The sequence below is a fragment of the Canis lupus genome, chromosome 28, assembly GCF_003254725.2.
Source record: "Canis lupus dingo isolate Sandy chromosome 28, ASM325472v2, whole genome shotgun sequence".
Lineage (NCBI taxonomy): Eukaryota > Metazoa > Chordata > Mammalia > Carnivora > Canidae > Canis > Canis lupus.
This window is the reverse complement of record NC_064270.1, coordinates 29,470,943-29,491,973: the sequence shown is the minus strand read 5'-3', so window position 1 is coordinate 29,491,973 and position 21,031 is coordinate 29,470,943. Positions and strand designations below refer to the sequence as shown.

Sequence of the window (21,031 nt, the reverse complement as noted above, 5' to 3'; positions counted from 1 at the left end):
AGACTTCAAGTTCTCTCTTAAAGATAACGAAATTGAGGCCTGGAGAGAGAGAGAGAGAGAGAGAGAGAGAGAATGTTTACCCAAGGTCACTCTGGGAGTTAGTAGTTGAGCCAGGAGACTGGAACCGAGGTCTCTAGACTTGCAGATCAGTCGTCTTCCCCCCCCCCCCCCCCCCCTCGCTGCAGCGGCTACTGCCTGCGATTTTTATTTCCATGTGGGTTAAAGCCACAGGCCCTTTAGGGAAAACTTGTGCCTGTGCGGGTCTGTTCAAGAGGCATTTATTACGTTGGCATTATGGGGCTGCAAATGTATCATGCATTGCTCTGGTCTTAAAAAAAAAACAAAAAAAACTTTCGTTTAGAGTTTTTTAAGCCCAACAATTTCTAAGTGTGTAGAGCGTCCATAGCTCTTATTTTCACCTTCCTCTACCTAAACAAGCTTTGGGTCTTAACCCATGCTGTAGGTTGTTACACTGTGTCTCTTAGAATTTTATGTTTATGAAGTTCTATTTGTTGACTTGTTTGAAAAATTCCTCTTGGGAAAAATTGGCCAATTTCAGTCAATACATAAAATGAATACTCCTGATAACCTATCAGGACTAAAGGTTACTTAAAAAATTTTTTTAATAACGTGTCTGCTATTTTAAAAGTAGCAATTTGGGGGTTAAGAGTGTGAAATTGGGTAATTCCATATTATTTGGATTCGAGTACAGCATCTGTCTTAAAATCATTTAAAACTACAACTTAGATCTGATGGCTAGTCATTTTAACCAGTGATCTAATAGTTAAAATAGGCAAGAATTAAGGACGTTAATTTCTAGGAAAGAAAATAGATTGAAGTGGAAATTCATCACTACAAAATGAACTGTAGTAAAGTTAATTTTTTTTCTTATGTTTAGAAACTTACGGTATATAGAGTGACTTGGATTCAGTTACTGTTCTAATTGCTATTGTAGATCTGCTTTACAGTCATTTGCTTTACTGACAAGTGTCTTTCCCATGCTAATAGGCTGAAGCACTGAAATCTTCATGGCCTAAATACTACACTTTTGATGTGTTCAGGCCTTGTTTCTTTCATCACTCCTCCCTCTGAATGGTCATATAAGCTTAGTATGTCAGTAATTTTTTTAAATTAGAAGGGTTTTTGGATGTGTAACATCTTAAATCTTTTTTCACATTTTCTAACTTGGGAGAAAGCATCTGAAATGAAAGTAGGCAACGTGAGCAAGGGGCACCCTGGCGGGGGTTGTGTCGGTTTTTTAAAAGGCTGTACTGACTCCTTGCTGCAGTCCTTTTAAAATGTAGGTTGGGTGTTTCTGTAGTAGAGGGCTTAGCATTCAACTAGTAATTTCTGTACCTTTGATCTTGTGAATGAGATTCTGTCTGTAAGTGTTAAAAGTGAGCAGAATGTGGATGACACACGGCACTGCTTACAAAACTAGGATTATAAAAGCATATTCCATTCGATAGAGATAATCTCATTTTATGTCAACATTTTATCTATACCATTTGTAGCATCAAACACATTTAGAATTAATCCATTGCATTGTCTTAATAAAATGTGAGTAAATTTAAGTTGAATAGTTCTCCAGGTAACTCTGAATCTGTAATTCAGAACAATATTTTTGGAGACGATTATAGTAATCATTCAGGAAGATGAGAACTTGGCCCAGCAGTTAGAGGCAAGAAATTCATACACTGAAATCATTTGGAAAAAGCCCCAGATTATGTTGTTAGTTCTTTGGAATTCATTGCTCCTGATCTTGTAACAGCCTTTTAATTTTGATTCTACTAGTGTTTTATCAAGTTGTTTAAACTCACAAATTGTGTAACACTGTAGCTTATCTACTTGGTCTGTTGTACAAGTAAGCTAGTAATATTGAAGGACAGACCTAAATTTTTTCGATACAGTTTGCCTTTGTGTTTGAAAGGAAAACTCAGAATGCCCATCCTTCTAGTAATAGCTTATAATTCTGGATTTTAATCTTTATTTCAAGAATATCAATTTGGAAATGAACTTTTTTTTTTAACATTGCAATGGAGCCTTTCTAGCCTCAAAACATTTTTTTCCCTTATTAGATAATTCAGAGGAACTACATTCTCCTCGTATGTAAATTAGGGTAAAGACAGGAACTCACCCTCATGGTTTATAATAACTTGCCATTGCATTCTTTTTCCTTTAAAATAAAAACATGGGCAGCCCTCAGCAGTTTAGTGCTGCCTTGAGCCCAGGGCCTGATCCTGGAGACCCAGGATCGAGTCCCACATCCAGCTCCCTGCATGGAACCTGCTTCTCCCTCTGCCTGTGTCTCTGCCTCTCTTCTCTCTCTCTCTGTGACTATCATAAATAAATAAAAAATTAAAAAAAAAAAAAGAAAATAAACTTGTGTATGTATGCTTCAGGAAGATAGGTTAGGTCCTCCCCTAGAACAGAAAAGGCTTATTATCCTAACAAAGTATCTAGTTGTGTTACGTTTTTGTTTCCTCTTGTAGGGTGGGTTTTTTTTTTTTTTTTTTTTTTTTTTTGTAATAAAATGGACTCAAATGAAAATGGACTTTTCCCTATAATGGCAGGATTAATGTTGACATTGACTTGAATTATTGAAGAGGGTTTTGTTTTCACTTGCACATGAAGAATATGATTTGATATGGGGTGACTTATAGGGTATTGTGTAAAGATACTTATTTCAGCATATTTTGTGATTTATCTTGTTGTAAACTTTTTAATATACCAGAGTTGGAATATTGTTTGTAGTTTTCCTGGAAGAAGTAATGTTCAGAAGCAACATTCCTGAAAGATGTGATCTTTGGGAGAAGAAATTAATAATTACTAAGTTATAGGCCTCGTATAACTCCCAAATAAGGGACTTTTCTGCCTGTTGTTTGCCTAGTACAGAGTTACATGGTTTATAATGCTGTATGGTGTTTATTCTTAAAAATAATTCTTTGCTAAAGATTTTTTTATTCAGAAAATAATGGTTTTTAACAATAGAAATACAGCATTTTAAGACCCTTTCATAGTGTAAACTAGTGTTTTGGTTCCCCAAATTATCTTTCAAATGTTCGGTGGAAAGATTTTTTTGTGTGTAAAATATGGCAGTTAACTGAATTTTAAGTTGAACATAACTAGATGACTTAGGTTAAATAAAATAGCTCTCCCCATTTTTAAGTTTTGTGCACAAGAAAATAAAAAGATGAGAAAAAAACATAAATTTTAACCTTTGTCAGAAATATGGTTATAGAGCAGTCTTTCCTTTTGACTGAATTTCAAAATGAGCAGTGTATACATAAACCTGAGATTAGAACTACATTTTGAAATACTGCCACATACAGACAGAATGCCTTCACGTTTAGGTGGTAGTAAATTCCCTAAGAATATAATTTTCTTTGGTATGTGTTCTAAAATTTTGTTTTTAAAAATAAAGTTAATTTTCGAAATTCAAGATTTACAGAATTACTGCATAGATAGTATACAGTGTTTCCATGTAAACCGTAACCTATTGATAATTTTATATCATTTTGGTACATTTGTCACAAGTAATGAACCAGTACGGATACATTATTGTTAACGAAAGTCCATATTTTGTTCATATTTCCCTAATGTCCTTTTTTGAATTCCAGAATCCCATCTAGGATATCATATTACATTTAGTCGTCCGGTCGTCTTAGATACTTCCACTTGTTATGACAGTTTCTTATATTTTCCTTGTTGATAACCTTGACAAGTTTCCTGGTATTTTGTGGAATGGTCCCTCATTTGGGGTTTGTCTTAATATATATTTTTCATGTTTAGACTGGAAAAATAAGTGGAGAGATATTCCATAGATTGGAAGACTATTGGGACGTCTGGGTGGTTCAGCGGTTAAGCCTCTGCCTTTGGCTCAGGTTGTGATCCCAGGGTCCTGGGATTGAATCCCACATCAGGCTCCCCGCAGGGAGCTTGCTTCTCCACTCTGCCTGTGTCTCTCTTTTTGTGTCTCATGAATAAATAAATAAAATCCTAAAAGGCTGAAAGACTACTGTTAAATTGCCCATTCTTTCAAATTTGATAATATAGATTCAGTAAAATTTGAATGAAAATTCCAGTGAGCTATTTTGTAGATATTACCTAATTCTGTATTTATATGGAAAGGTAAAAAATTTAGTAAGCTAAATAATGCTGAAGAACAAAATTGAAGCAGTCACACTACTTGGTTTGAAGCCTTTAAGTCTGTAGTAATCAAGACAGTGAAGTATTAGCAAAAGACTAGATACATTGCAATAGAGAGTGATCAGAACAGAGAATCCGAAAGTAGGCCCTTAAAGGAATAAGTGATAAAGTCAATCTAATTGTGTAATAATTGACAATCATGATTTTTCTGCCTGGAGTCTTAGTATAAACTAGGAAAAATTCCTTGGCCAGATCACTGTGACTGAAATGAAAGGTCATAGTTGACTTTACTGTGTTTGTTGGGGAAAGATTTTTTTCCTCCTGATAACCTCAATTTCTGGAACTTTCCAGTCACTTAAAAGGACACATTTGGTACAGTTTAATTGAGTGAAATCCAGTTTTATCGGTAGGCTGTATCTTGAGATAGTATCAGTTTTTCATTGTGTTAACATGGATAATTTTGGCATGGCTTTAGATTAAAAAATAAATGTGATCTAAAAAGAGATTGTAGTGAGTTCAGAAATTAAAATAGCCAATTTAAGCAAGATTTGGACTGCTGTATATAGCAAACATACCTGATTTTAATTGTCTTGATTTATTTTTCTAGAATTTCTTGAGGTTGGAAAAAAGCAGCCTGCTTTGGATGTTCTTTATGATGTTATGAAAAGTAAGAAACACAGAACATGGCAAAAGATACATGAGCCAATTATGTTGAAATACTTGGAACTTTGCGTGGATCTTCGCAAGAGCCATTTAGCTAAAGAGGGATTATACCAGTATAAGAACATTTGTCAACAGGTATGAAAAGAGATGGGTTTTATGTTTTTAGTAAAGGCTTTTTAGTAACTATCAGAGGACTTTGCTTTTCAAAATTAATATACTTTATATCCTAAAATTTGTTCTTAAAATATTTTATGGTTTGTTGAGACTGTATTTTCAGGTTCTCTCTCTTTTGTGTGTGTGTGTTAGGTGAACATCAAATCTCTAGAAGATGTTGTTAGGGCATATTTGAAATTGGCAGAGGAAAAAACTGAGGCTGCTAAAGAGGAGTCTCAGCAGATGGTTCTAGACATAGAAGATCTGGATAATATTCAGACACCTGAGAGGTATGTAAGTTAAATTGCTGATACATTTTCCTCAGTGTTTTTCTTTACATGTGTCTCCATCATCCTCATTTGAAGTTTAAGTGTTTATTAGAAAAAATGTTCCTCTTTGGAATTTTAAATGTATAGTAACAAAACCATACTATAGAACATTTATCAGTGGAAAGTCTCACCTTCAGATAGGAAGCAGATACTGATCTAAATGATGGTAATACGGGTTGAGGATTCAAATATTTGAACATGTAAGTGACAGCTTTAGTGTGTCCAAAAGCTGTAGAAAGAATTCGCACTTTTTTAATACTATTGTTGATTTGTTTTTTTTTTTTACTCCTATGACAAAGTACAAAATCATGTCTAAAATTATTGTAGACTTTTATTTTTTTAATTTAATTTTATTATTATTCTTTTTAGTGTTCTCCTAAGTGCTGTAAGTGGTGAAGACACTCAGGATCGTACCGACAGACTTCTTTTAACTCCATGGGTTAAATTCCTTTGGGAATCCTATAGACAGTGTTTGGACCTTCTTCGAAACAATTCTAGAGTAGAGCGCCTCTACCATGATATTGCTCAACAAGGTAAAATGAAAACTGATTTGAAAAATTGATTTTGAGGGAAAGATTTTGCAAAAGATGGACAAAGTTAACCTGTTTTTATCCATATTACTTATTTTATAGTTTTTATTCTTATTGAAAGATGTTTGGCGTTCATTTAAATAGTGACTATAAGACATTTGTTTTACTTATTAGGGTAATTCTATATGAAATCCATTTCATGGATATCTGAAAGGCAAAGTCATTTTTGGGATTTTCCAGGTGACTAAAAAAATAATTGGAACTTCTTGACGGCTTTCTGATAAACTTAGATCCTGCTTTTGACTGCATTTATGCATATTCTCCACCATGCCTTGGGGAGAATCCTAGAAGCTTTGAACTTCTAGGATTACTTTAAAAATACATATTTTTATATTCTTAAACAGTATCACTGAATATAGGACTAAGTTATCTTGATGACTCTGCATCATCATAAAAAGTATCCAGTTGTTGGGCAGCCCGGGTGGCTCAGCGGTTTAACGCTGCCTTCAGCCCAGGGCCTGATCCTGGAGACCTGGGATTGAGTCCCATGTCAGGCTCCTTGCATGGAGCCTGCTTCTTTGTCTGCCCCCCCCCCCCCCCCCGTCTCTTATGAATAAATAAATAAAATCTTTTTTTAAAAATCCAGTTGTTACAGTGCATATACCATTGATGCCTGAACAGCTTAGGGGTGTTAGAAGTGTTTGTGGGCACACCCCTTTGCTTCCACTTCTGCAGATGAAAGTCTGCCTATGACTTAACTACCCAAAAACTTAACTATTAATAGCCTCTTGTTGACCAGAACCTTAACTGGTAACATAAACAGTTGATTAACTGTTTATTTTGTATGTTATATATGTTATATACTGTATTTTTAAGAGGTAAGCTAAGAGAAAAGAAAGTGTTAAAATCATGAGAAAATAAACTTTACATATCTGTATTTATTGGGAATATCTGCATAAATAGACCCATGCAGTTCAAATCCTTGTTCAAAGGTTAACTACTTTGAATCTTGAACCGTATAATGTCCTTTCTCTTAATCCTGGATCTTTTCCTTACTGTTACTTACCTTGCTGTTATTGCAGCTTTTTAACTATATGTAAATAGGAGATATATATGACTTAAGAGTGGCTTTTGGCTTTTTCTTACTTTGGTTTTAATACAACCTTATATTGTCATTCTTTCCAGTATGAGGAATGATTGGCATTTGTTTATCAACTTGTGACTTCAAGAATATTTTACTGTATTAGAACCTGTTCTGTTTTGTTTACATGGCTAACATATGTGAATTTTCATTTAACACAAGTAAACTTTGAGTCTTTTGATATCTACTGATGTAAATGTTAACTTGAAGTTAAGCTGCGTCCTTTTGTTTTGGGCCTGTTGAAATACACACACACACACATATATTTTAAGAGCAAAGGTATTTTGAAACAATTGTTATTGCATATATGACAGCATAAAATTATTATTTTTTTAAAAAAAGATTAATTTATTTATGAGAGACAGAGAGAGAGAGAGGCAGAGACGCAGGCAGAGGGGGAGAAGCAGGCTCCATGCCAGGAGCCTGATGCGGGACTCGATCCAGAGACTCCAGGATCACACCATAGGCCAAAGGCAGGCGTCAAACCACTGAGCCACCCAGGGTTCCCAGCAGAAAATTATTTTAATGACAGAGCAAGTAGTTAGGGTACACATACAGTACACAGTTGAAATCAGGTTAACATAAGCCTACAATTTGTTAGATAGCAAGGCTATATTTTAGGCTAGGATTTTTTTGTTCTTTTAGGATTTGAAGTGGTTAAGTGTTTGAAAGGTGAGTCTCTCCTACACCTTAATTTGGATAGTTTTCCATTTGTAAATTTTTTTAGATCCCCAGAATCAAATTTTAGCTAGGCCAGGGCTATGTTCAAAAGATGGTCTGGATACATGATTAAGTGAGTGAGGACTCTGATCATTTTAAAGACTGATTGATTATAATTTTGGTAAATCTTATTAAAATAACTGATTTTAATATTTGAAATAAACCTTATTCACATACTTGATGTTGGAAAGTACCTAATATATCTTATAAACTATGTCTATAGCTTTCAAATTCTGCCTCCAGTACACTCGTAAGGCTGAATTCCGTAAGCTGTGTGACAATTTGAGAATGCACTTGTCACAGATTCAACGCCACCATAATCAAAGTACAGCAATCAATCTTAATAATCCAGAAAGCCAGTCCATGCATTTGGAAACCAGGCTTGTGCAGTTGGACAGTGCTATCAGTATGGAGTTATGGCAGGTATGTTGTGAACTGTTTGCTGTCTTTTGTAGTCCTAATAACCCAGAGTACTTTTATTTTCTTTAATAAGTATCTTCATCTTGATTATTATTGGATAATGTCAATTAGATAACTGAGAAATTTAAGATTGTCCAATGGATAACCAAGAGTTCTGGACAGGCAGTCTCAGGATATTTTGGTTCTAGTTGCCTGCTGTGAAATCTGGGCCAAATCAGGTAATCTTTTTTGGACCTGGTGGCTTTCCATATAAAATAATCCTCGTTGCTCAAAATATGGTTTAATGTTTAATGTTTGGTAGACCAAATATCTACTGGTCCAGGATGAAATGATTATAGTGGAGAATGTATGCATTTACTAAAGATGGGTTTTCTTTTTTAATTTACTTAATTTGTTTTTTGGGGTAACAATTTCATGGTAATTTTATGTTTACTCTGTTTAGAAAAACTGAGCTTGTCTTTTTTTTTTTCATAGTTTTGCTGTATTTCATAAAAGTAATGCTGGCAGTAGGTTGGAAATTAAAAAAAAAAAAAAACTTGTCGCCTTTACTGCGGATGTATGAGAAACCCTGCATTAGATTGTCTCCTAGATATCTTAGTGTTGCTTTGGCTTAGTAAATGCACAGAAAAGGGCCTACATTGGAGATCTCAGTGGTGTTGAGAGGTGTGTCCACTACTTGGGCTTTTTATGCCAAGAATTCCAAAAAGACGTTTTCATCCTGATTTGAACCTTTTTATATGTTTGGCCAAAAAAAAAAAAAAAAAAAACTAATGAAATTATAGAGGAAGAGGATTGGTTTTTTCCAGCTGAGTGAAAATGTGATTTCCTGCTCTCCAAAGTATTTTCCTTTCTGTAGGGACACCCTTAAAACACTACCTGATGAAATAATGAGGAAAAGGTTCTATAGAAGACAGACACACTCATTATATAACAAATGGTTAAGTAGAAAGAAAATATTCATCTGTTATCTTGTTACTCAAATAGCTCTATATTATGTATTATGTTTTTCCAGGTTTTTTCTATATATTCTGCTAAGTAGTGTGATGATAATAAACTTTAAAAAACTTTTTAAAGGGATCCCCGGGTGGCGCAGCTGTTTGGCGCCTGCCTTTGGCCCAGGGCGCGATCCTGGAGACCCGGGATCGAATCCCACATCGGGCTTCCGGTGCATGGAGCCTGCTTCTCCCTCTGCCTATGTCTCTGCCTCTCTCTCTTTCTCTCTCTGTGACTATCATAAATAAGTAAAAATTAAAAAAAAAATTAAAAAAAAAACTTTTTAAAGCCATGTTTATTAAAGTATAATTTGCATTCAGCAAAATTCATCCTAAAATTTGATAAATGCAGTCAGCACCATAATTAAGCTTTTCCTCAAAACTCCCTCGTGTTCCTTTGCAGTCAGCCCTTCTCTAATCCTTAAGAATGCATTGATCTGTTTTTTGTTAAAATGATCACATTTAATAATTAAAATGATCTGTTATGGAAAAATTTATAAGCGTATATAACTGAATTTCTAAAAGTATACTTTTTTTTTTTAAAGATTTCATTTATTCGGGATCCCTGGGTGGCGCAGCGGTTTGGTGCCTGCCTTTGGCCCAGGGCGCGATCCTGGAGACCCGGGATCGAATCCCACATCAGGCTCCCGGTGCATGGAGCCTGCTTCTCCCTCTGCCTGTGTCTCTGCCTCTCTCTCTCTCTCTCTGTGACTATCATAAATAAATAAAAAATAAATTAAAATAAAAATAAAAAAGATTTCATTTATTCACGAGAGACACAGACAGAGGCAGACACAATAGGCAGAGGGAGAAGCAGGCTCCCTGCAGGGAGCCTGATGTGGGACTCGATTGCAGGACCCTGGGATCACAACCTGAGCCAAAGGCAGACACTCAACCTCTGAGCCACCCAGGCATCCCTAAAAGTATACTTTGAAACATCTTTAGGACAGTCAAAAGAATGGGATTTAAAAATAACCTTTGCAAGTTAAAGCACCGTTGACAAAGCTGTCGAGATAGTTCCAGCTTATCTAATTATGTTATGTTTTAGGCTGGGGCTAGTTAACTAGTAGAAAGACTGAATAAATTGAATTTTACAAAATTCTCTATGGGACAGATATATATTCTTACAGATATCTGGCACCACCTCAAAATTCACCCTGCTACTACCATAAAAGGGACAAAGAAAGCAAAAGCCTCCATTTATATCAATTGGCACCTATTAATAAGGTGCCAATTGAATAAGGTTCAAATACACCTTATTTACTTGAAAAGCTTCTCTCAAGCATCAGTGCTGAAGTTCAGCATTTTGAACTGAGTGGAATCACACATTGTGGCAGAAAGGACAGTGCACTTTTGTTTTTTTTTAAGTCTGTTCTATCTAATTCTAAGAAATTTGAGGGTTTAGTATTTTTGTGATAAAGGCAATTTTCTGAAATATATCAGGTATTGTAGGTGAATAAAAGGAAGCACACAAAGGGATTTTACTTTGTGGTTTTTTTTTTTTTAGTCAATATTTTGTGTTTTAGCTTTCATAAAGAGATTTGGATTCGATAATTATCATTTAGAACACAGTGACTAACTTACATTACTGATTTTAGGAAGCATTCAAAGCTGTGGAAGATATTCATGGACTATTCACCTTGTCTAAAAAACCACCTAAACCTCAGTTGATGGCAAATTACTATAATAAAGTCTCAACTGTGTTTTGGAAATCTGGAAATGCTCTTTTTCATGCATCTACACTCCATCGTCTTTACCATCTATCCAGAGAAATGAGAAAGAATCTTACACAAGAAGAGATGCAAAGGTAAGAATGTTAGGTAATATTGAAATTATGAAACAACTTCTTAAATGGTATGGTTCCAAGTTAGTGTTTCTCAACCTCTGCACCACTGACATTTGGGGCCAGATAATTTACTTTTGTGGGGGACTCTACACTTAGGATGTTTCACAGCATTCCTAGTCTGCCCACTGGATGCTAGTAGCAATTCTTCCACTTCTGACTGTCAGAAATGTCTCCAGACATGGTAGTTCTCTGGTAGTATTCTTGGTCTTCAATAACTGTCATTTGATAACTACCTCTTCCAGAAACCTGATTGAGAAAAATCAGATTAGTGTTACGGTATGAGCTTTCTATCTGTATACAGTATTTAGAATCTAGTCTAAGGTTAAGTAAGAAAATTTTATTATTTTATTTTTATTTATTTATTTATTTTTTAAGTAAGAAAATTTTAAAAATAAATGCTATCAAGTCTTTTTTCCCCTCCTGATTATAAAATAAAACTGAGGGGATCCTGGGATGGCTCCGTGGTTTGGCACCTGCCTTCAGCCCAGGGCATGTTCCTGGAGACCTGGGATCAAGTCCCACATCATGCTCCCTGCATGAAGCCTGCTTCTCCCTCTGCCTGTGTCTCTGCCTCTCTCTCTATGTCTCTCATGAGTGAATAAATAAAATCTTAAAAAAAAAAAAACAAACAAACCTGAGTGTGTGTTTGAATACAGAAAAGGGGTCTATAACCTAGCAATCTAAAACCACTTTATTTTTTTTAATAAAACATGTAGGCTATTTCAGTCTTCTTTTTTTTTTTTTTTTTAGTAATTTTTTAAAGATTTGGGGCACTTAGATGGCTCAGTGATTGAGCCATCTGCCTTTGGCTCTGGTTGTGATCTCGGGGTCCTGGGATTGAGTATTGCATCAGGCTCCCCACAGGGAGCCTGCTTCTTCCTCCACCTATGTTTCTGCCTTCTCTCTGTCTCATGAATAAATATATTTGAGAAAGTGTGCACGTGAGCAGGGGGAGGGGCAGAGGGAGAAGCAGACTCCCCACTGAGCAGGGAGCCTGATGTGGGACTCGATCCCAGCTCCCTGGAATTATGACCTGAGTCGAAGGCAGATGTCTAACTGACTGAGCCACCCAGGCACCCATCGTGTTTGGTTTTTTAAATGTTTCAGTTGGATTCAGGAAGCTCATACATCACTCTTTTTTTCTCTTTGTAGACTATGTTATTTTGGCCTCTGGTAGAATTATATAGATGAAATTTTCTTTTAGCTTTATAGCAATGTATGGAACCAACTGAATGAATTTTCCTAGTATATTTTCTTTGAAACTCTAAGGACAGTGTTCATTATGTCACTCACTGTCCTTTATGTAATCCATGTCTGAGACTAAAAAACTTGGTTCCTTTAAGGTACTTCTGTACCATCCCTTTATTTTTTATCTATTTATTTATTTAAAAGATTTTATTTATTTATTCATGACAGACAGAGGCAGAGACACAGGCAGAGGGAGAAAAGCAGGCTCCATGCAGGGAACCTGACGAGACTTGATCCTGGGTCTCCAGGATCACATCCAGGGCTGAAGGCAGTGCTAAACTGCTAGGCCACCTGAGCAGCCCTCTACCATCCCTTTAGAAAGTGCTGTGATAACAGTATTATAACAATAAACATCAGGCTGTTTAGCTCTATGTACATTATGTTGCTTGATCTTTACAATAGCCTCCTGAAAATTAAGTATCTTATCTTAGGTGCCAGTCTTGGAAATGGTGAAGCTGAGATTCTAACTCTTGACCCTTGTGCTCCACAGCACACTCTCCTTAATGTCCTATGGTGCTCTGAATTCAACCTGACTTTCATCTTATGTTCTAGCTTTTTTTTTTTTTTTTAAGATATTATTTATTTATTCATGAGAGACAGAGAGGGAGGCAGAGAGACACAGGCAGAGGGAGAAGCAGGCTCCATGCAGGGAGCCCGACGTGGGACTCAGTCCTGGGTCTCCAGGATCACACCCTGGGCCAAAGGTGGCGCTAAACCGCTGAGCCACCCAGGCTGCCCTCCTCTTACGTTCTTTTTTTTTTTTTTCCCCTCTTATGTTCTAAGGAAGCTAAGGTTTAGTCTCACCACACATGCCCCCCCCCCATCGTATTCACTTAATGGTCCTTGTAAGTTTTTTCCCTTTCTTAACTGTCACTTTCTCCTCAATTTTATTTTATTTTATTTTATTTTTGTTTGTTTGTTTTTTCTCTCCTTAATTTTAAAAGCTGCCTGTTTTTCTAAGGAAAACAATAGAGGTATAAAATGTATCTATATTTTACATTTTAAATCCTGTCTTTTTCTATAGCTGAGAAATACTGACAATAGTAAATGGGTGGGTAAAGTTCTGATTCTCCCAAGTATTTTAGTACAGTCCATTTCTCTTCATCTAATGCTTTGATGAATAACATATATGAATATAGTCTGTCAAGGTGATATACATATTGTCACTGGTGTATTTTACCAGGCAGTTAAAGTGTTTTTATCAGGTGACAAATATTTATAAATTTAACAGATGCATAATTTTGTTTGCAGAATGTCTACCAGAGTCCTTTTGGCCACTCTTTCCATCCCTATTACCCCTGAGCGTACTGATATTGCTCGACTTTTGGATATGGATGGCATTATAGTAGAAAAACAACGTCGCCTTGCAACATTGCTCGGTCTTCAAGCCCCACCAACACGAATTGGCCTTATAAACGATATGGTTGGTATAAGTTCGAGCATTCTTCAAGCTCAGAATAGAAGGCTTTATGGTCAGGTTTTATTATTTGTGCCAGGCGGTTCTGATGGATGGACTAGTTTTAGAACTGCAGGTATAAGTCACCACAGTGTTCTTTTAAGGTGATTTCTCTGTGGTGAGTGGGCTGGAGTTAAATTCATTGTAGCAAATAAGAGTTGGACTACCTTTGAGGGATAATGTGGACCACTCAGAAAAAAAAGTTAGGGTGGGTAAGAAGGTTCAGGCCTTATTTCAGAGGGCTGCAGGAAAACTAATCGAGCTGACAAATGGTAGAAGTAGGGTGACCAGTATACGAAAGAGTGTGAGGTAAATTAAGCTTGATTCTGGACAGTGAAACGATTTCCAGTGTTTTCTTTTTTAAATATTCATTTTATGTTACTAATGTAGTGGCTCTTGATCTGTGCTATGCAATGAAATTGTGAAGTATTCTTTAAAATGCAGATTCCTACCTAGTAGCACTTGGCTGGCTCAGTCAGAGGAGCCTGTGACTTGATCTCATGGGGTTGTGAGTTTGAGTCCCATACTGGGTGTGGAGATTACTTAAAGCTTAAAAAAAAATATATATATATAGTTTCTAGATTGTACCCACTACATACAATAATTAGTTTTAGAATATAGAACCTAAAATTAGTGTACCTTTTTTTTAAACTTTATTTTTATTTATGATAGTCACACAGAGAGAGAGAGGCAGAGACATAGGCAGAGGGAGAAGCAGGCTCCATGCACCGGGAGCCTGACGTGGGATTCGATCCCGGGTCTCCAGGATCGCGCCCTGGGCCGAAGGCAGGTGCCAAACCGCTGCGCCACCCAGGGATCCCAAATTAGTGTACCTTTATGGTGTTTTATGCTGATGGACTTTTGCAGTTAGTGGAAGTTTATCATATGCTAGGCAAGTAACACCTAAAAGGATTTAGACTTTAGGGTGTCTGACTCGGTAATCTGACTTAGTAGTTATTGTAATATAAGACCTCCAGTAAACTACTTTGAGACCAGCAAAAAAAAAAAAGGGGACAGTTGCTAGAGAAAAGGCCTTACTTTTCTGGCAGATTTGGTTAAGAACTAAGTAGTTTTCTCCTATGATATTTTTCTATTATAGTAGTAAGGCAAATTCCCTTTGTGGTCATTTTTAAAAAACAACCTTATCTGTAAAACAGTATTTCTCTGTATGCCCCCAATTTCATTAGCAACTGGTTCTTAGTGCAGAAAGCCAATTATAAATTTTAGTGAGAAATATATTCTAACCAGTACATTAGGTTGGCCTTATGGGTTGTCTTTACAAATATTTTATTGATCATGATTTAGGAGTTTTTGTGTCTTTATTAAGCTCTTGGAGACCTTTTTACTCTAGGTAGATGCATAATTTGGGGTTAGAGATCCAAATGTAGTTTTCCTTTAAATTCCTCTGATAAATTTAAAGGGTTGAGGCTGGTTTTTCAGACATTTTCTAGATTTCCAATCTATTTCCAATCTTCCTTACTTACATTCAGTTCAACTGGAAATCTATTTGGAAAATTCCTTTCAGTTAATTAAACCTTTTATTTATTGTAGGTCAGATTCAACGTACTGCAGTATGTTGTCCCTGAAGTGAAAGACCTTTACAATTGGCTGGAAGTAGAATTTAACCCACTAAAACTCTGTGAGAGAGTCACAAAGGTAAGACTTTGTATTTTAGTTTTGTTTATGCTACCATATAGCTGGCCTTTTTGCTATTTCAGATTGTATTTATATTGAGAGAGAAGAATTTCCCTATATGTTTTAATTCAGTGCACATTTCATTGTCTTTTTTCTTTATGTCAAGAGAAAAGATATTTCTGATGTGCTAAATAAAATCTTTGGAGGTAAATTAGCAGCATGACTAATGTAGCCATTGCTGTCAGTCACCTTCAGACAAGTCTCGATATAGCTTTGTATTACATGTGTATTTCCCTTCTCTGTGGGATGCTTTTATATATTTAAAAAATGTTGGAAAATTTCACAAATGTTTGAGTGTTATTTAGAAAATGTAATTCTCTTTCAATGTAATGGATTTTACAGGTTCTAAATTGGGTTAGGGAACAACCCGAAAAGGAACCAGAGTTGCAACAGTATGTTCCACAGCTGCAAAACAATACCATACTCCGTCTTCTGCAGCAGGTAGACACTTTTAAATGAGTGTTTTATTTAGAACAGGAATTTCTCCCCTTGATTTTTTTTATCACAAAAATAAAAAGTTTTAGCATCACCTAAGAAGTGAACACTTCACCAAATTCTGTCCTTGCCAAAATTAGTCTGTCTTTGATTTGAAAAACAATTATTCTATGCAGTTTGCTTTTTCCTCCTTTATTGTATAACTTTGTACATCTCTCCTCTTTAGCCATTTAGGTCTTACTCCTTTTAATACTTACGTGGTTTAACATTGTCTAAAGGGTACTGTGATTTATGTATTCAGACTCTATTGATGGAAGTCTGTATTTCTAGGGGTTTTTTTGCTGTTAGAAAATGTTGCAGCAGTGAATATTTCCATACATGTATTCTTGCATACTTCTGTGGCTTTCTGTAGTCTAGGAAGTGGAATTAGTCACAGAGCTTACACATTTAAAGCTTTAATAGCTCTTTAAGATTGAATTAATGGGACAGCCCAGTGGCTCAGTGGTTTAGCACTGCCTTTGGCCCAGGGCATGATCCTGGAGACCTGGGATGGAGTCCCAGGTCGGGCTCCCTGCATGGAGTCTGTTTCTCCCTCTGCCTGTGTCTCTTCCTCTTCCTCTCTCTCTGTCTCTCTCTGTCTCTGTCTTTCATGAATAAATAAATAAAATCTTAGAAAAAAAGATTGAATTAATGAATACTACCAGTAGTGATTGGAGAACCTTTTCTTTTACACTACTTATTGTTAGTCAAAGGAAATACTGGTAAAAATATTTTAGTATGATTTATGTAAGTTTGAAGATTATGGTTTATGATACGGCTTCAATGTTCCTGTTTTGTCTTCCGTTTATTTCATTGGGAGGGGTCTTTTATGATATGTTCACTTGGAGTATTTGTGCACATTTCATTGACCTGCTTTTCTTGTATATGTGAGCAGTGTTATTTCTTACGTGCTATACAAATAGTTGAAGGTTAATTAGCAGTATAACTAAATGGTAATGCTGCCAGTCTCCTTCAGACACATAACAAATTTATTGAAAGTGTTCAGATGAATTAGGTAAGTAGCAAGTCTTTATCTACAAATATGTGGCCATTCAGGGCTTTTTGTTTTATAAAACTAGGATTTGAAAGTATTATGCTTCTGAGGAATGTTATACTGTGATGATTCAAAGCATAGCATTTGGGATTGGTAGCCTTGAATTGGAATTCCAGCTCCAGCAGTGTAGTGTTAACATTTACTCTGAGCTTCAGTTTCTTGTCTCTGAGAAATGGGCATAATTTCTATTTCTCATGCTTGTGTAAGACTGCGTGAAAAAATGTCAAATGATAGCTGTTGTTACTAACCTTGTGTTTCTTATGCAGGTGGCACAAATTTATCAGAGCATTGAATTTTCTCGTTTGACTTCTCTGGTTCCTTTTGTTGATGCTTTCCAACTGGAACGGGCTATAGTCGATGCAGCCAGGCATTGTGACCTGCAGGTATGTGCTGGAAGGGATACTAGGTGGAAGGCCTTTAAGGACTAAAAAACATATACCCTTTGTCAGCTTTTGGTTCAGTGACATCTTTTTAAAGTTGTACTGAATCAATTTTCTGGCTTTTGTAATTAACATTCTTAATTTTTGTCTCAGTTGAAATTTTTTTTTTATCAAAAGTCATTCATTTCTAGAGTATCTCATATTTATAGATACAACTATTGACGGTGTCCTTTAATTCTCAAAGGTTCGTATTGACCACACTTCTCGGACCCTTAGTTTTGGATCTGATTTGAATTATGCTACTCGAGAAGATGCTCCAATTGGTCCTCATTTGCAAAGCATGCCTTCGGAACAGATAAGAAATCAGCTAACAGCAATGTCCTCAGTACTTGCAAAGGCGCTTGAAGTCATTAAGCCAGCTCATATACTGGTATGCATCTTTGAGAAAAATTATCTACAGAATTTTTGAGGGGCCATTATGCTATGTCTTGTGCAAAAAGGTTTGTTTGAGATGATGTCTGAGAAAATTGGTTTATTATATATTTCCTATTCAGTTGTATTTGCTAGTATGGGTGTTACACCTGCTCTGCATATGATGGATTCCCTTACCCCCACCTCCATGCTCTTTAGGGAGTCCTGTGCTTCTTGGGCTTTTCCTTCTTGGTTAAGTTCTTATCTGTGTGCTCTGTTAGGATTTCTTCTTGGCTTGCTGACTTCATTCATTCATTCATTCATTCATTCATGGTAGACACACAGGGAGAGGCAGACACACAGACAGAGGGAGAAGCAGGCTCCCTGCAGGGAGTCTGACGCAGGACTCGATCCTGGAACTCCAGGATCACTCCCCAGGCTGAAGGCAGGCGTTAAACCGCTGAGCCACCCAGGGATCCCTGGCATGCTTTATTTTATTTTATTTTATTTTATTTTATTTTATTTTATTTTATTTTATTTTATTTTATTTTATTTTATTTTATTGCTTGCTTACTTTAAAGTAGATTTGTTGCAGAGAAAACTTGACTAACAAAGGTTCTTTAACTACATCACTCCTATTTTTTTTTTTTTTTTTCATCACTCCTATTAATAGAAGACTATATAGGTCATAGTTTTTGATGCTGGGAACTAGTAACTCGAATAACATCATCTCCTATTCTTAAAGCAGACACCTGTATGGGTAATGCATCAGGGTTATTTAGTAATTTATTGGATGCCTAATAACCATGATGTGTCACAGAAAAAAAATTTTTAAACGCATTTGTTTTTGAAGCAAGAGAAAGAAGAACAGCATCAGTTGGCTGTTACTGCGTACCTTAAAAATTCACGAAAAGAGCATCAGCGTATCCTGGCTCGCCGTCAGACAATTGAGGAAAGAAAAGAGCGCCTTGAAAGTCTGAATATTCAGCGTGAGAAGGAAGAACTGGAGCAGAGGGAAGCTGAGCTCCAGAAAGTACGGAAAGCTGAAGAAGAGAGGCTGCGACAGGAGGCAAAGGAGAGGGAGAAAGAGCGCATCTTACAGGAACATGAACAAATCAAAAAGAAAACTGTTCGTGAGCGTTTGGAGCAGATCAAGAAAACAGAACTGGGTGCCAAAGCATTCAAAGATATTGACATTGAAGTATGTAACACATTACTTCTTAACTTTGATCTACATCTCAGAAGCATAGTCATTTACTGTTTATTGATTACATTGGCTTGTCTGGTTATTTTCACTTCTTTGGTACGGCTGATTTTTTCATCTGTGAAGTAAAACATTTGTTTTTAATGGCTCTGCAGGTTTTAACATATATTGAAACAGAAATATGGCTATCGTAAAGCATTTTTATATTGCCCAAGTTTATCCATTGTGAGCATCTACTCATTGTATAAAAAGTAATTTACGTTTTGATTTTAGAAAATGTTATTCCATACACATTTCTTTTATATTCTTATTAGTGTGCATTTGTGATATTTTTCAGGATCTTGAAGAATTGGATCCAGATTTCATCATGGCTAAACAGGTTGAACAGCTGGAGAAAGAAAAGAAGGAACTTCAGGAGCGCCTGAAGAATCAAGAAAAGAAGGTAGATGAAAGAACCGGTTGGTAAACTTTTAACATGCCAGATTAACTGAAACAAATTTTTAAACTATATTTGTTTTCATGTCGTCCAGATTGACTATTTTGAAAGAGCTAAACGCTTGGAGGAAATCCCATTGATAAAGAGTGCTTATGAAGAACAGAGGATTAAAGACATGGATCTGTGGGAACAACAGGAAGAAGAAAGAGTAAGGTTTCTGATTACCTGTAACATTTGTAGCCTGTAAGCTATAATTAAATCCTCTGTCAGTAATGGGGCCACAGTTTCAAAATTTATTATTTTGTGTTCTCTTGCCAGGAATGGCGCTTTAGTGGCTGTATACTAACAGATTGATGGACAGATTGAAATTCACAAGAGATTAAACAATGAAACTTGTAAAATATAAAGGGCAGCTGAAATGTTTACTTAAAAAAACAGCTTTATGGGGATATAATTCACATGCCATACATACAGTTCACTTATTTAAACTGTACAGTTCAGTTCTATATGTATAGAATTGTACAGCTATCTAATTTTGGAACATATCCCAAAAGACCCCCTGTTTCCTCCCCCACCACCTTGGCCTTCTGCAGCCAGCAGTCACATTCTGTCTCTAGATTTGCCCTCCCCCCCCAAAAAGATTTTATTTATTCGAGAGAGAGGCAGAGACTAGGCAGAGGCAGGCTCCCCTGGGGGTGCCTGATGCGGACTTGACCTGGACTTCCAGGATTACAACTGGAGCCAAAGGCAGATGCTCAACCACTGAGCCACCCAGGCGTCCCATAGATTTGCCTATTTTTCAGACCTTTTATGTAAATGGGGTCGGATAGTACATGGTCTTTCATGACTAGGCAGTTCCTTTTGATGTTTTGCTAGTATACATAATATATTTATATAATGAAAGAAAAGCAAGGTTTTCAAGTGCTTATAGTGGCCACATTTGTGATTAAAAACTAGTGGCCCCATTCTGGTTAAAAAAAGAAAAGGAAAATAACTACAGGCAGCACAACTGTGGGGACTGTGGTATGAGAATGCAGCCTCTTGTTCCAATTAAGTTATCTTTCTGGGCTTCATTTGCCAGTTTCTCCCATTTTTTTCAGAAGTTAGAATTTTTGTGATAACATAGACAATTAGGGAAACAAGCATGCAGACCAGGTAAAATACTTGAGATGATCTGCTACAGACTATCCCGAAAGCTTCCTTTTCCCCCTTAAAGTGCAAAGGGAATAGCCTACTTAAATCAGTGGTGCACCCTATCTTAATCTCTAGTTTTCTTTTCTTTTTTTTTTTTTAAGGTTTTATTTATTTATTCATGAAAGAGATGGAGAGAGGCAGGGACACAGGCAGAGGGAGAAGCAGGCACCACGCAGGGAGCCTGACTGTGGGACTCCGATCCCAGGTCTCCAAGATCAGTCCCTGGGCTGAAGGCGGCGCTAAACCGCTGAGCCACCTGGGCTGCCCTTTAGTTTTCTTTAAGGGAGAAAATATTTTTTATAATTAAACCATAGTGATTATTACCATGAAGTCTTTTGTGTTACTGTCTACGTTATAGTTTTTCTTTAATAAAAAATTTCAGTATTTTGGGCCTAAATAAAAACAGTTCTTAACAGAGAAACTGCAGGGGTCCTTTATCCTTCTGTCTTCTGTCCCTGATTGCCTTCCTAGGAATATGTGTGGGCATAGATGATAGTAACCCTCCCATTTTTATGGCATGATAGAAGGGGCAGAGG

At 36.4% G+C, this 21,031-nt stretch overlaps 1 protein-coding gene and 2 non-coding genes across 4 annotated transcripts in view; all 3 read left to right on the top strand.

Moving 5' to 3' along the window:
• Window positions 1-21,031, top strand: part of EIF3A (eukaryotic translation initiation factor 3 subunit A) — a 36,635-nt gene that overhangs the window by 956 nt on the left and 14,648 nt on the right. For both annotated transcript variants that reach the window (XR_007406857.1, XM_025467388.3), the window contains exons 2-14: window positions 4,757-4,947; window positions 5,119-5,255; window positions 5,664-5,827; window positions 7,909-8,108; window positions 10,696-10,904; window positions 13,443-13,614; window positions 15,199-15,303; window positions 15,685-15,783; window positions 17,137-17,253; window positions 17,495-17,680; window positions 18,515-18,862; window positions 19,203-19,307; window positions 19,396-19,509. Coding sequence is in view for 1 of the 2 variants with exons in the window: in XM_025467388.3 (XP_025323173.3) it covers window positions 4,757-4,947; window positions 5,119-5,255; window positions 5,664-5,827; window positions 7,909-8,108; window positions 10,696-10,904; window positions 13,443-13,614; window positions 15,199-15,303; window positions 15,685-15,783; window positions 17,137-17,253; window positions 17,495-17,680; window positions 18,515-18,862; window positions 19,203-19,307; window positions 19,396-19,509 (2,147 nt within the window). In the remaining variant the exon portion in view is untranslated. The remainder of the gene's footprint in view (window positions 1-4,756; window positions 4,948-5,118; window positions 5,256-5,663; window positions 5,828-7,908; window positions 8,109-10,695; window positions 10,905-13,442; window positions 13,615-15,198; window positions 15,304-15,684; window positions 15,784-17,136; window positions 17,254-17,494; window positions 17,681-18,514; window positions 18,863-19,202; window positions 19,308-19,395; window positions 19,510-21,031) is intronic.
• Window positions 15,414-15,543, top strand: LOC112672675 (small nucleolar RNA SNORA19). The gene has a single exon (XR_003144414.1). It is a non-coding gene; the product is annotated as a small nucleolar RNA SNORA19 (small nucleolar RNA).
• LOC112672674 (small nucleolar RNA SNORA19) lies at window positions 16,670-16,798 on the top strand. Its single transcript, XR_003144413.1, has one exon. It is a non-coding gene; the product is annotated as a small nucleolar RNA SNORA19 (small nucleolar RNA).